Source organism: Salmo salar, chromosome 24, assembly GCF_965601325.2.
Source record: "Salmo salar chromosome 24, fSalSal1, whole genome shotgun sequence".
Lineage (NCBI taxonomy): Eukaryota > Metazoa > Chordata > Actinopteri > Salmoniformes > Salmonidae > Salmo > Salmo salar.
In genome coordinates this window covers 10,343,056-10,359,165 of record NC_138314.1, presented here as the reverse complement: position 1 = coordinate 10,359,165, position 16,110 = coordinate 10,343,056, and the positions used below count along the sequence as shown (strand labels likewise).

The 16,110-nt window shown below is 41.5% G+C and overlaps 1 protein-coding gene across 2 annotated transcripts in view; it reads right to left on the bottom strand.

The window, feature by feature from the left end:
* Positions 1-60: 60 nt before the first annotated feature.
* The window catches only part of LOC106585139 (rab-like protein 6), a 28,931-nt gene continuing 12,881 nt past the window's right edge, over positions 61-16,110 (bottom strand). For both annotated transcript variants that reach the window (XM_014171007.3, XM_014171009.3), the window contains 10 exons: positions 8,710-8,850; positions 8,391-8,496; positions 7,897-8,000; positions 7,304-7,713; positions 6,416-6,557; positions 3,023-3,259; positions 2,483-2,789; positions 2,034-2,241; positions 1,689-1,741; positions 61-1,606 (listed from right to left, as the gene is read on the bottom strand). In XM_014171007.3, coding sequence (XP_014026482.1) covers positions 1,415-1,606; positions 1,689-1,741; positions 2,034-2,241; positions 2,483-2,789; positions 3,023-3,259; positions 6,416-6,557; positions 7,304-7,713; positions 7,897-8,000; positions 8,391-8,496; positions 8,710-8,850 — 1,900 coding nt within the window. In that variant the 3' untranslated portion in view covers positions 61-1,414. The remainder of the gene's footprint in view (positions 1,607-1,688; positions 1,742-2,033; positions 2,242-2,482; positions 2,790-3,022; positions 3,260-6,415; positions 6,558-7,303; positions 7,714-7,896; positions 8,001-8,390; positions 8,497-8,709; positions 8,851-16,110) is intronic.

Sequence of the window (16,110 nt, the reverse complement as noted above, 5' to 3'; positions counted from 1 at the left end):
ACAAGAACAATAGGAGCCTTGGAATGCAGAAAAAGATTGAGAAAATATATATAGTAGCAGTTCATTATTTAAGTTACCTTTATTGTGTAAGCAGTTTATGACTTTAGCAATCATTCATTTCTAAACTGGTAGGAGTCCCTTAACAACATAAATCAAGATTATTATCTAAAAGCAAAAGTTTACATATATTGTGTAGTGTGCTGCCAAGATTTTGGTACTGGCTTCAGCCAAAAAAAGACAGTATATGACACATTTCAGAGTGACATAACATTACAGTTCACCAATAGAAGGCACCAGACATCTCACATCTGTCTGAAGCTACTACCTGTCAGTTCTGATGCATTATAGTCTTGACTTCCTGTAAGAACACTTGACACATAGTTGATAAGGATTGCAGACATGTACGTGTGTTGTATGTCACTTCCTTTTAAGGCATCTAATTAAAACACACTGAAATGTGTACTGAGGCGGTAGAAAAGGTGACAAAGGCTACATCCCAAATAGCACGTTATTCCGTATGAACATATTATGCATAGGGAATAAGGTGCCAATTTGGGATGCAGACAAACTGACAACTACAGTCACTGTAAAATGGTGCATTGGGGGACCTGTTCCATTGTGGGGGTGGAGGGGAGTAAATGATCAAATGGAGCGAGATAGTACTTTGTCAAAAATAGAAAAAGTCAATTAAAGCAGCACAACTTTCAACAACCATTACATCACTGAGTCGGAGGCACAAAACCAGTGGATCAAAGTAAGAGGACAATCTTCAATATGTGAAATATGACCATCAAGCATGTATATGCTCCACTATGTAATGTCAACACTGTCAAGCAACCATCACTTGACAGGAATATGCTCTCAAGCAATTCTTACACCAAATAGAGGACATTCAGACAAAAACGTTAGCCCTGCCAAGCCCATTTGGAGTGGTTCACTTCAGGAGAGCATCATTTAAAAAGTTCAAATAAAACAGTAAGCAAATACACATTTTAAGTTACACGTCTGAAAATAAAAAAGTCAAATCTTTCCTAGTGGCTCTACTAATTATCATACCCAGTAGTGATCATATAGTTGGTATCACACCACAGTGAGTGTCAGTCATCTCCTTCCTGTTTCTCATCAAAGGTTGAAGGTAACAAGATTGTATCTTCAACCTAGTTTCTCATCTCATTTAAAGATAATGTGTGACATCATCAGTAGTGCTCATGGGAAATAATATTAATGCATCATACAGCCCCAGCAGAGTCTAGATTTTTGCCTGGGAATGGGTGACTATGAACCATGGGTATGGCTTGCGGATGCTGCTTGTGCACAAATTAATCTGGTTCTAGGAACCAAACAAGTTTCAAATGACAACTTGGGTTCCGCATCTCTTTAGAGTCAAGTTCTAAAAATAAGGATGACTTTGGATCTAGAGTTCTTCATAGTCTCCGCCCTCTCTATTTGCTGACCCCTCCCCTCCAGCCAAGAAATCCTCCAAGTCATCCATTTTCTTGGTCCGAGATTTCTTCTTTTTCCTCTCTTTGTCATCTTCTGTTCCAGTCTCATCTTTCTCCTTTTTCTTGTCCTTTTTATGCTTCTTCTTGCTGCTCTTCTCATCCTCCTAAGAAAAAAGGTTTTTAAAATGTATGTCTACTATGCTGTATAAACACGATCGCCATATGAAAAGACATCCACTCCCTTACCTCTTTGCTTTTCTTCTTCTTCTTTTCTTTTGCGGAGTGTTTGCTTTCCTTCTCTGAAAAGCAATTAATAGAATTTGAGAAATGAATGAATACAATGTAATTTTGTTTTATAATGTGAAACCCTTTGGTACAGTTCTCTGTCATGTGCTAGGATACTGTTCTATGTTACTTGGTTGTATTCACTAGATGCCAAACGGAAGAAAACTGATTTAAACAGAGAAGGACTATCTAAACTCTTGTCCAAAAATAAACAATTGTTTTCATTTTACGTTGCTAAACTTTGAAATACAGTATGCACTAATGAATACGACCCTGTTCTCTATAGATTTGTGGTAGTGGACTTGCCTTCTAGGTCCTCACTGCTGTCCTTGGCTTTGGGGGCTTCTTCCTCCGTAAAGCCCAAGCCAAACAGGTCTGTCTCATTCTTGCTCTGAAAGCAGGGCTTCAGGACCGGTGTGGGCTTCAGAGGCTCTGGGATCAGCGTGGCTGGAGGGATGTCATCATCTGACAGCTCCAGATCAGACAGTACTTCATCCCTGACAGGGAAAACCTCCTGTGGACGGATGCAGAGGGAAATAATGAAGTCCAAACTATTACAAATACTAATATACATTGTAACCATGCATCCAAACCAAAAAGGCCAATCAAATAATTTATTGAAAATGTACTGGATATTTCACTAATGCAGCACTACATATTTTACGAGGAAAGTCATTTCAATAGGTTGACTAATCAATCTAACTATGATGACTTGTAACCTACAACCCTAAATAACATCCTTTTGACCTAGCTACCTTAGTTATCTTCTGGATGACTGCCTCCTCCTCAGACTCAAAGTCAAGATCATCCATCACGAAGGAGAGCATCTGCTCAGCAACAGGGGCCCCTGGGTCAGAATCCGAGTCCACCCCAGGGGTTCCTCCCTTTTCCCCTCTGGGTAGGCCTGGCTGCTCCAGGGCTACTGCAGGTGCAGAGGTTAGGGTGAGGGTGATGGGCTCAGCCACCTGGGGGAAAGTGTTCTCCAAGAGTTGGCCAGCAGGTGCCAAAGGCTCCGGAGCTTGGGGCCCCATGGCACAGGGCATTATGGACTCAGTGCCCGGTCTAAAACAGAGTACAAAAACATCACTTAAAAACAGAAATGTTTTACTCTTGACGACAAGAGTCATCTAATAATGTATACGATAGAAATGAGTTTCTAAAACAGATGACAAAAAAACAAAGAAATAGATAAGAGCTTATAAAATTCTAAATATAACAAGTTACTTAAATTGAAATGGTTTACTCTTGATAAGACTACAGTACATTAATGGACATGCTGGATATAAGTGGCTTACTTTTTCAGCTCTGAATCACTGTCAAGGTCGAGGTGGTCATCCTGAGTGACAGCAGGTACTGGTGTTGATGGTGGTGGGGGCTGTGCTTCCACCTCCTCCTCATCACTAGACATAGTGAAGTCTTTACTGGTGAGAAGGCCCAGGGTGTTGGGCAGGGGCAGCGGGGGCTCCTTGTCATCTGGGTCCAGCTCATCCTGATAACCTGCCACCATGGGGTTCCCTCTGTCCTCTCCATCACTGTAATAGATGATAACAATAGTAAATACAATATATATATATATATATATATATATATATATATATATATATACACACACACACACACACACACACACACACACACACACACACACACACACACACACACACACACACACACACACACACACACACACACACTGTATATATACTGCTCAAAAAAATTAAGGGAACACTTAAACAACACATCCTAGATCTGAATGAATGAAATAATCTTATTAAATAGTTTTTTCTTTACATAGTTGAATGTGCTGACAACAAAATCACACAAAAATAATCAATGGAAATCCAATTTATCAACCCATGGAGGTCTGGATTTGGAGTCACACTCAAAATTAAAGTGGAAAACCACACTACAGGCTGATCCAACTTTGATGTAATGTCCTTAAAACAAGTCAAAATGAGGCTCAGTAGTGTGTGTGGCCTCCACGTGCCTGTATGACCTCCCTACAACGCCTGGGCATGCTCCTGATGAGGTGGCGGATGGTCTCCTGAGGGATCTCCTCCCAGACCTGGACTAAAGCATCCGCCAACTCCTGGACAGTCTGTGGTGCAACGTGGCGTTGGTGGATGGAGCGAGACATGATGTCCCAGATGTGCTCAATTGGATTCAGGTCTGGGGAACGGGCGGGCCAGTCCATAGCATCAATGCCTTCCTCTTGCAGGAACTGCTGACACACTCCAGCCACATGAGGTCTAGCATTGTCTTGCATTAGGAGGAACCCAGGGCCAACCGCACCAGCATATGGTCTCACAAAGGGTCTGAGGATCTCATCTCGGTACCTAATTTCACATTCTTAAAATAAAGTGGTGATCCTAACTGACCTAAGACAGGGAATTTTTACGAGGATTAAATGTCATGAATTGTGAAAAACTGAGTTTAAATGTATTTGGCGTAGGTGTATGTAAACTTCCGACTTGAACTGTACACACACACACACACACACACACACACACACACACACACACACACACACACACACACACACAGTGGCTTGCGAAAGTATTCACCCACTTGGTATTTTTCCTATTTTGTTGCCTTACAACCTGGAACAAAAACGTATTTTTTGTAGGTTTGTATCATTTGATTTACACAACATGCCTACCACTTTGAAGTTGCAAAGTACTTTTTATTGTGAAACAAACAAGAAATAAGACAAAAAAACAGAACTTGAGCGTGCATAACTATTCACCCTCCCAAAGTCAATACTTTGTTAGAGCCACCTTTTGCAGCAATTACAGCTGCAAGTCTCTTGGGATATGTCTCTATAAGCTTGGCACATCTAGCCACTGGGATTTTTGCCCATTCTCCAAGGCAAAACTGCTCCAGCTCCTTCAAGTTGGATGGGTTCCGCTGGTGTACAGAAATCTTTAAATCATACCACAGATTCTCAATTGGATTGAGGTCTGGGCTTTGACTAGGCCATTCCAAGACATTTAAATGTTTCTTCTTAAACTACTCAAGTGTTGCTTTAGCAGTATGCTTAGGGCTATTGTCCTGCTGGAAGGTGAACCTCCGTCCCAGTCTCAAATCTCTGGAAGACTGAAACAGGTTTCCCTCAAGAATGTCCCTGTATTTAGCGCCATCCATCATTCCTTCAATTCTGACCAGTTTCCCAGTCCCTGCCGATGAAAAACATTCCCACAGCATGATGCTGCCACCACCATGTCTCACTGTGGGGATGTGTTCTCGGGGTGATGAGAGGTGTTAGATTTGCGCCAGACATAGCGTTTTCCTTGATGGCCAAAAAGCTCAATTTTAGTCTCATCTGACCAGAGTACCTTCTTCCATATGTTTGCGGAGTCTCCCACATGCCTTTTGGCGAACACCAAATGTGTTTGCTTATTTTTCCTTTAACCAATGGCTTTTTTTCTGGCCACTCTTCCGTAAATCCGAGCTCTGTGAGGTGTACAGCTTAGTGGTCCTATGGAAAGATACGCCAATCTCCGTTGTGAAGCTTTGCAGCTCCTTCAGGGTTATCTTTGGTCTCTTTATTGCTTCTCTGATTAATGCTCTCCTTGCCTGGTCTGTGAGTTTTGGTGGGCGGCCCTCTCTTGGCAGGTTTGTTGTGGTGTCATATTCTTTCCATTTTTTAACAATGGATTTAATGGTGAGATGTTCAAATTTTCTGATATATTTTTTTTTATAACCCAACCCTGATCTGTACTTCTCCACAACTTTGTCCCTGACCTGTTTGGGGAGCTCTTTGGTCTCCATGGTGCCGCTTTCTTGGTGGTGTTGCAGACTCTCAGACGATCCTGCAGGTGAAGAAGCTGGATGTCGAAGTCCTAGGCTGGTGTGGTTACACGTGGTCTGCGGTTGTGAGGCTGGTTGGACATACTGCCAAATTGGGGCCTTTCAGAACAGGTGTATATATACACTGCGATCATGTGACAGATCATGTGACACTTAGATTGCACACAGGTGGACTTTATTTAACTAATTATGTGACTTCTGAAGGTAATTGGTTGCACCAGATATTATTTAGGGGCTTCATAGCAAAGGGGGTGAATACATATACACGCAACACGTTTTAAATGTTTTGTAATTTTTTTCATTTCAATTCACCAGTTTGGACTATTTTGTGTATGTTCATTACATGAAATACAAATAAAAATCAATTTAAATTACAGGTTGTAATGCAACAAAATAGGAAAAATGCTTAGGGGGATGAATACTTTTGCAAGCACTGTATATGGTACTTTAATACAAGATGACACAAAAGAAGGAATTTCAGTAGAAACTTCAGATTACATTCTACGAAAATTAGAGAATGCTGGAATACTCTTTGGCTCTACCCCCTAGAACGTATAAAATAACAACTATCTATTAAATGAAACATTGTTTGCAATTCTTAAATCCTCTCTTCCCACAATTTATTCAATGGAAGCATTGAATAAATAGAGCCATCTGAAAACTCTCACCACAGATGGCCTGCTCCATATGGTACTGTGTGTTGTAAACATAGAGCATGTTTTCCAGCAGGGAAGGAAATAAACCGTGGCAACACAGACCACGTTCTAAATGTCACCCTATAATATAGTGCACAAATCAGTTTTACCAGAGCCCTATGTGAATAGGGTACCATTTGAGACGCATCCCGGGATAAGAACCCCTACTCTACTACTACTTACCTGTCACTGTCCAGTGCAGGTTGGGGAACCTTAACTTTAGAGGGCAGGCTGTCCTCCAGGAAGCTTTTATCCAGACCCTCGTCTGGCACAAAGTCATCCACACTCTGAACGTTAGCAGGACACACGGGGGCAGGCTCCGGCTCTGAATACAGACAGCAGTGATCAGAAGAGCCTTTGATGTGTTCCAAATGGAAACCTATTTTCACAGTGCACTACTGTGTGTTTTGACCCTGTTCAAAAGTATTGCACTATATAGGGAATAGGGTGCCAATTGGGACTCATCCTTTGTTATTATTCAACAGCATAGACTTACTTACACTGGCATTCTACAGTATCAGGCCTTACTCATCTCATGATGAAGGTTTACATGAAAACAACCCAGCATCATGTAAGTGTGACTGTCTGGATGTGGAGAGCAAATAGGCAAACTAAACACTTCCTTCTTAACTCTATTGATTTAAAAGATCAATGATTAACTTCCCTCAATATAAAGTGTTGTTCCAATGCCAGGCAGGGCAGTGATCCTTACAAGCACTTCCTAGAAATCCAATCATTCAAGAAGATATCCTGTGACAACTTCCTGGTCTAATACACTCATGTGTATAACATGCATAGTCTAATCCTTTTCCGGGCATTTAGGATAAAATATTGGACAAAACACATCGACGACAAACGATTAAAATCAGTGGGTGGCCGTTCTATCGCCGCTGACCGGAACATTGGTCATCATTTTTTGTTAATTTCCCAACGATTCTACATGTTGAATTGCCACACCATACAGGTGATCGCCAGCACTCTGCGGCCACCCGCTGCTTTTAGCCGTTCGTCTTTGCATTGTTTATTTGCTATAACGGAGTAGCAGAACACTGAAGCACCAATCAGACTCACCTGGCATGGTGGCAGTCACCTCTGGGGTGGGGGCGGAGCCAAAGAGGCGTGAGATCAGGCCACGTTTCTGAGGAGGCGGGGCCTGGGCAGGGCCCGATGCTGGGGGAAGCGGTGACGGTCCAGGATGCTCAGGACTCTGAGCCTGCGTCAGAGTGGGGGATTGAAGCTCAGCTGTGGGGGAAACCATCCCAGCTGCCAGGGCAGGAGGCGGAGGAGAGGGCGAGGGGGCCTGGAGGCCGGGGACCTGGGCAGGGATGGTTGGCTGATGAGGGGTGCCAGGGCTAGAGCTGCCAGTGGAGGCCCCGCTTGGAGGAACGGTAGGGGACTGGGAGCCCGAGGAGGGGCTCCGGCCGTTGGCTGGACCAGGAGAACCATAGCCTTTACTGCGGGTCTCTATGTTCTCCAAGAAACTGCAAAACAATGGGTGCTGTGCTGTTAGTATTGGCAAATCGGTGCTGCACGAAGAAAGCAAGAAACATCTAAAAATGTGGCTACAAGTGTTAAGGATCAAAACAAACAAAGTGATACACAGAAGGAAAATGTCGCTGAACATGCCAAACAAACTGATACACAGAGGGAAAATATCACATTACATTTCATAGTTTTGATCCTCAGTCTCCTGCTGCACGGTGAGCTCCTCCAGAGTGGCGTCCATGTCTAACTGGTTGGTCTCGAGCTGCCGTAACAGAGTCTCCCTCTGTAGAGATCAACAGGCTGGGAATAACTGCCCATGAACCAGAGCACTAACACTCCTTTCAAAAGAAAAGAGAAACCCTTTCACAGGGTGTGCCCGTGGTATTTCTGATCAGACTTTCCCGACCTTCACAAAATTCATTGGGGAGGCAGGTAGCCTAGTGGTTAGAGCGTCGGACTAGTAACCGAAAGTTTGCTAGATCGAATCCCCGAGCGGACAAGGTAAAAATCTGTCGTTCTGCCCCTGAACTAGGCAGTTAACCCACGGTTCCTAGGCCGTCATTGTAAATAAGAATTTGTTCTTAACTGACTTGCCTAGTTTAAATAAAAAGGTTAAATGACAATAGCGAAGCTATACATTTCACAATACAATATAGTCTAAGCTAGAACTCACCTGAAGTTGCAGGAAAGGAATGTTGAAAAATCGGTGTAAATATTTCAAACCAAATCCATTCTTCATAGAGGCTTCAGCGTAGTGAATATAAGAGGAACCCATGGGTCTGCAAGAACCATAGAAACCATCAGTCAAGTATATGGACACATTAACCATTGCAAAATTCTGGTAGCTTTACCCCAATTCCGAAGTGTCCTTATTCCCTCCTGATTCCAGGAGTAATCCAACAGGGATTTCAGGAAAATCAGGACATTTTGGTAATGGTATCACAACTTTGTAACCCTAATAAGACTAAAACAGAGAGAGTTAAGTTCACTACCTATTCAGATTAGCGATAACCTGGCGGATGTCATCAGGTAGAATGACACGGTGGTCACCCATGTCCCTGTGGTTGCCTAGGACACACACTGGAACATGAGTGGGTACTTTGGGCAGCTCTCTCAGGATGTAGTTGAATGTCCTGCAATGACATAAAAAAAAGAATGGAACAATTTATAGCTACTATTGTTTCTCCATAAGTGAGGAATTACAAATATGTGTGTCTCCCCATACTTGGCCCAGTTCAAAGTGAGTATAATGGTAATCTTTTTCACATTGTTCTGCTTTTGAAGCTAAGCAGTTAGAAGCCAGCCAACCACTGTGGGCTAAGTGGTTAATAGCCACACACAGGCTTACGGAAATCTAATCCCACCCAAGCTTTAATTAAACAATGCACATTGTTTAATTAAAGCTCATTGATTTATTAATTGAGCCATGGCTATGTTCCAAATGTCACCTTATTGCCTATGTAGTGCACCACTTTTGACCAGAGCCTTATGGGCCCTGGTCATAAGTAGTTCACATTGTAGGGATTAAGGTGCCATTTGGGATGTACTCCATGTTTATATGGACAATACTTTTGCTGTTGTTGCTATAAAGTTGATTGTTTTTCAACATAAAAACAAAGAATAACAGTACAAACAAAACATCAAAATTGGGGAAGGGGAGGTCTCCTAAACTGTTCTTGTATGTCTGCCATTTTCAAAATTATATGTAGTGGAAACCTTTCAGAACAGAGCGGTATACTACGAAGCAAGCTAGATCTACTTGGGGTTTATCTAAAGCTAACCAGCTTCAGTTAGCTTCCCATTCCAGCTCAGGCTTCATCCTACTACGACGGTGGATATTGCTCGTCTGCCTGCCGCTAACTGTTGCAGGCTTGTAACTGCGTGTGCATGTCGCACATGGCTAGTCAAACACCGAACTCTTCACTGAGACCATGCTGAAACGTCAATCCAAAACCAGTCAGTGCCAGAGCACATTTCCCCCACTTCTATCACTCCTGTGGAACAGCTTGCTGCATTGTGGCCATTGACATATAATCCATTGAAGGACTTTGGAACCTCCATAGACATAATCCATGGAAGGGTTTTGGAACATCTAAACCTGGCAATTTTACTGTTAAAGGCATGGGTACGCTATCGCCGCTAGTCTCGATTTGAATCAGAGCTGGTATTTTCTATGGGTTTATATGTCTACGGTTGGTTGTGGCTGTCATTTGCCTTTCGCAAACGTCTAAATATAATCGAGCAAAAAACGTACAGTTTGGAAAGCAAACGCTATCATTACTAAAAGTGTCATGTGATGGGTATTTTAACATTACTATATTTTTTACACGCACAAAAAAACATTTCATTAATAAAACATTTAAAATCAGTTGTCTTCCTTTAATGAGGGGTATGATAACACGATCTTTGAGAGAGCTATCTGAGCAGCTAACCGATCGCTGCAGCTGTACACAGCCCATCTGTAAATAACCCATCCAATCTACCTACCTCATCCCCATATTGTTTTTATTTACTTTTTGCTCTTTTGCACACCAGTATTTCTACTTGCACATCATCATCTGCACATCTATCACTCCAGTGTTAATTTGCTAAATTGTAATTACTTCGCAACTATGGCCTACTTATTGCCTTACCTCCTCACGCCATTTGCACACACTGTACTATATACTTTTTTTCTATTGTGTTATTGACTGTACATTTATTTATTCCATGTGTAACTCTGTGTTGTTGTTTGTGTCGCACTGCAATGCTTTATCTTGGCCAGGTCGCAGTTGTAAATGAGAACTTGTTCTCAACTGGCCTACCTGGTTAAATAAAGGTGAAATAAAAGACATTTAAAAAAGAGGGAGGGAATGTGATTTCACTGGTCCTCAACTCATTGCTCAGACACTTCATTCAAGATAAATGGAGTTAGCCCTGAGTTAGCCTGCCCCAGAAGGATTCTTTGCCATAGAAATGTAACTGGCTAAAAGGTGAGCCACTTTCGTAAAACCGGTTATCCCGAATTGAAGATTACCTAGGTAACTCCTCAAACCCGATACCCCTCAGCGATAAGTACAGTTATAGTTAAATATGCTTTGGGTGAATAAATATTTACTTTGCAGATGACTGCAACTATTTGAATACAGATCCCCAAAAAGTACTAATTTTTGTAACTATTTGAATACAGATCTGAGAAAGCAACTACTTAAAACAAATATTTGAATACAGATCTCAGGAAGTGACTACTTTCCTGAAACTATTAGATTGGCTGCCTTAACTAATGGCAGGGCTGTGTCTGGAACTGCATGTTGAAGATAGATTGCAATATATAGGAGATTGTGTGTGCTCTTCATTCTGACAGTCATATTTGATCTACACAATACGTATCTATCTGAACATTTTGTAAATGTACAATCTCCTGAATGTCCATTGCCCCAGATATACATAATCAAGTCAAACCAATTAACCAATGATATTTTGTAAAGATAAGTATAAATAAGTTGTGACCCTCAACTACTGTATGGGGCTCTATTTTTAACAAACCTAATGCCAGTGGTGTAAAATACTAAAGTCAAAATACTTTAAAATACTACTTTAGTTATTTTGGGTATTTGTACTTTACTATTTATATATATTTTTTACAACTTTTACTACACTACATTCTTAAAGAAAATAATGTACTTTTTACTCCATACATTTTCTCTGACACCCAAAAGTACTCGTTACATGTTGAATGCTTAGCAGGACAGGACAATGGTCCATATTCACACACATAAAAAGAACATCACAGGTCATCCCTACTGCCACTAATCTGGCCGACTCACTAAACATACATGCTTCGTTTGTAAATTATGTCTGAGTGTTGGAGTGAGCCTCTGGCTATCCGTAAATGTAAAAAAAAAAGATAAGAAAATGGTGCCGTCTGGTTTGCTTAATATAAGGAATTTGACATGATTTATACTTTTACATTTGATACTTAAGTATATTTTAGCAATTACATTTACTTTTGATACTTAAGTATATTTAAAACCAAATACTTTTAGACTTTTACTCAAGTAGTATTTTACTGGGTGACTTTCACTTGAGTCATTTTCTTTTAAGGTATCTTTACTTTTAAGTATGATGATTGGCTACTTTTCCCACCAATGCCTAACGCAATGGTAGATCTTAGTTCTGGCGGTAGTGCTATAGGTCCGGAGGTGTCCGATTTTCTGTTTGCATATTTGCTAAATACACTAAATATGCAAAAGTATGTGGACACCCCTTCAAATTAGGGGATTTGGCTATTTCAGCCACACCCGTTGCTGACAGGTGTATAAAATCGAACACACAGCAATGCAATCTCCATAGACAAAAATTGATAGTAGAATGGCCTTAGTGAAGAGCACAGTGACTTTCAACGTGGCTCCGTCATAGGATGCCACCTTCCCAACAAGTCATATTTCAGCCCTGCTAGAGCTTCTCCGGTCAACTGTAAGTGCTGTTATTGTGAAGTGGAAACGTCTAGGAGCAACAACGGCTCAGCCGGGAAGTGGTAGGCCACACAAGCTCACAGAACGGGACCGCCGAGTGCTGAAGCGTATAAAAATCGTCTGGTTGCAACACTCACTACCGAGGTCTAATCCTCCTCCGGAAACAACGTCAGCACAAGAACTGTTCGCTGGGAGCTTCAGTAAATGGGTTTCCATGACCGAGCACTGGGGCACAAGCCTAAGATCACCATACGCAATGCCAAGAGTCGGCTGGAGTGGTGTAAAGCTCAAAGTCATTGAACTCTGGAGTAGTGGAAAAGCGTTCTCTGGAATGATGAATCACGCTTCACCATCTGGCAGTCTGACGGACGAATCTGGTTTTGGCGGATGCCAGGACCACGCTACCTGCCCCAATGCATAGTGCCAACTGTAAAGTTTGGTGGAGGAGGAATAATGGTCTGGGGCTGTTTTTCATGGTTCGGGCTAGGCCCCTTAATTCCAGTGAAGGGAAATCTTAAATGCTACAGCATACAATGACATTCTAGATGATTCTGTGCTTCCAACTTTGTGGCAACAGTTTGGTGAAGGCCCTTTCCTGTTTCAGCATGACAATGCCCCGTGCACAAAGCGAGGTCCATACAGAATTGGTCTGTCCACATCAGTGTGGAAGAACTTGATTGGCCTGCACAGAGCCCTGATTACCTTCATTAGGCTATTAATAAGACCTAAAAAGACAGTGTATAATTCTAATCAAATTGTAATAAAAATGTCTAAATACAGTCACAGGCACCATAATTGCTCCCCGTAGGCGTATAATACAGACAATACAATTTAGACTATGGAGGGTTTTTACGCACATCCAAACTTTTCACAGGACTTGGACAAAGATCCAATAAAAAGAGAAAGGGGGGAATGTCCGCTCACCATTATACTGCTCCCAAATGTAATGTTTTATAAACATCTTACAGATCATATTTGCACTTCTCCAGAAATAGGAGCCAAAATTGCATAGCATTTCAGCCATATACATTCTCACCATAAACCCGCGGATGGTGAATCTTTCTAAGTTTGTTTTTTGTTTAATTTGAATAAAAAACAATCACTGTTTGAAAACAACAACATTTTCTAAACAGGATCAGGTCAGAAGCATGATGTCATAAATCGCATCTCTAGTTCCATGACAAAGGGCTATTCGGCAAGAGGCATGGATGTTTGTCCTATCCATTGAAGTTTATTAACCAGTATACAATAACCATACAACAGACCTAGTTATAACAAACACGTAGCCAATCTAGTATTTTTTTTTACATTGAATAAGTAATTGGCTTTGTCTACACACATTGAATTCGCATTTCGAAAATGCACTGCATGTTCGAGCCATGAACAATTGGACATTGCCTTAATGTTCTACCACGATTACCCTACCATCGCTGTTGATGTGGCCTGTTAGTGACTTTGCCATGTGAAAGGTAAACAAACAAACAGGCAAATAGCCTAGGCTACAAGCGGATTCAGCACCAAGGACATTGATTGTAATTCCCGCGATTTGACAGTTAGGTCCAACAGATGAAAATGGAAGATGCAATTTTTTCAACAAAAATGATAAAGGGAAAAACAAAACAATAAACAGTCTTTTGTAATAACTTCATGTTCCTAAACAGACTTCCAACAGTCACTGACACTTTTCATTCAATAGGCATTGTACATAGGCCTAATGAGTCCAAACTTATCACAGAAGCTGGACAAAAATAACGTCCAATATAAAGAAAAAAATGGAATGCATGCTTTATATGATTACATAAGAATACATGTATAGTTACAGTAAACTTAAAATGTGGCCATGGATGTGTTACTCATTTTAAGTTGGATGTTACATTAGTTTGTAAGATAGCCTTAACTTAAGGCTATTTACTGTATTACAAAGTAATATTGCAAACAAATATCAACATTTAAAGGAGATGTATCTACTGCTTGGATAGTTCCATCTGAGCCACTGACTTAATCCCATTCTTTAATTTTGATTTCTGGTTGAATTGTGTTTGGTTTTAAACACAACTAAATATCAACATTTGAAGGAGACGTATCTTTTATTTGGATAGATCCATCTGTGCCACTGACTTTGTCTGTCTTTAATCCCAGTTTGTCTATTTAATATGTTCGATTCAAGTCTTCATCTCAACCAAAAATCTAAGTTAAAGAATGGGATTAAGCCAGTGGGACAGTGGGGGAAAAAAGTATTTGATCCCCTGCTGATTTTGTACGTTTGCCCACTGACAAAGAAATGATCAGTCTATAATTTTAATAGTAGGTTTATTTGAACAGTGAGAGACAGAATAACAAAAAATCCAGAAAAACACATGTTAAAAATGTTATAAAATGATTTGCATTTTAATGAGGGAAATAAGTATTTGAGCCCTCTGCAAAACATGACTTAGTACTTGGTGGCAAAACCCTTGTTGGCAATCACAGAGGTCAGACGTTTCTTGTAGTTGGCCACCAGCTTTGCACACATCTCAGGAGGGATTTTGTCCCACTACTCTTTGCAGATCTTCTCCAAGTCATTAAGGTTTCGGGGCTGACGTTTGGCAACTCGAACCTTCAGCTCCCTCCACAGATTTTCTATGGGATTAAGGTCTGGAGACTGGTTAGGCCACTCCAGGACCTTAATGTGCTTCTTCTTGAGCCACTCCTTTGTTGCCTTGGCCATGTGTTTTGGGTCATTGTCATGCTGGAATACCCATCCACGACCCATTTTCAATGCCCTGGCTGAGGGGAGGAGGTTCTCACCCAAGATTTGACGGTACATGGCCCCGTCCATCGTCCCTTTGATGCGGTGAAGTTGTCCTGTCCCCTTAGCAGAAAAACACCCCCAAAGCATAATGTTTCCACCTGCATGTTTGACGGTGGAGATGGTGTTCTTGGGGTCATAGGCAGCATTCCTCCTCCTCCAAACACAGCGAGTTGAGTTGATGTCAAAGAGCTCCATTTTGGTCTCATCTGACCACAACACTTTCACCAGTTGTCCTCTGAGTCATTCAGATGTTCAATGGCAAACTTCAGACGGGCATGTATATGCATTCTTGAGCAGGGGGACCTTGCGGGATGCAGGATTTCAGTCCTTCATGGCGTAGTGTGTTACCAATTGTTTTCTTGGTGACTATGGTCCCAGCTGCCTTGAGATCATTGACAAGATCCTCCCGTGTAGTTCTGGGCTGATTCCTCACCGTTCTCATGATCATTGCAACTCCACGAGGTGTGATCTTGCATGGAGCCCCAGGCCGAGGGATATTGACAGTTCTTTTGTGTTTCTTCCATTTGCGAATAATCGCACCAAATGTTGTCACCTTCTCACCAAGCTGCTTGGCGATGGTCTTGTAGCCCATTCCAGCCTTGTGTAGGTCTACAATCTTGTCCCTGACATCCTTGGAGAGCTCTTTGGTCTTGGCCATGGTGGAGAGTTTGGAATGTGATTGATTGATTGCTTCTGTGGACAGGTGTCTTTTATACAGGTAACAAACTGAGATTAGGAGGACTCCCTTTAAGAGTGTGCTCCTAATCTCAGCTCGTTACCTGTATAAAAGACACCTGGGAGCCAGAAATCTTTCTGATTGAGAGGAGGTCAAATACTTATTTCCCTCATTAAAATGCAAATCAATTTATAACATTTCTGACATGTGTTTTTCTGGATATTTTTGTTGCTATTCTGTCTCTCACTGTTCAAATAAACCTACCATTAAAATTATAGACTGATGCTTTCTTTGTCAGTGGGCAAACGTACAAAATCAGCAGGGGATCAAATACTTTCCCCCCCCCACTGTATCAGATGGAACTATTCAAGCAGTATATACAGTGCCTTCAGAAACGACTAATTCCCCCTGTTGTTATAGCCAGAATTCAAAATGGATTAATGACACACCTCAAATATTTCCACCCCTCCCA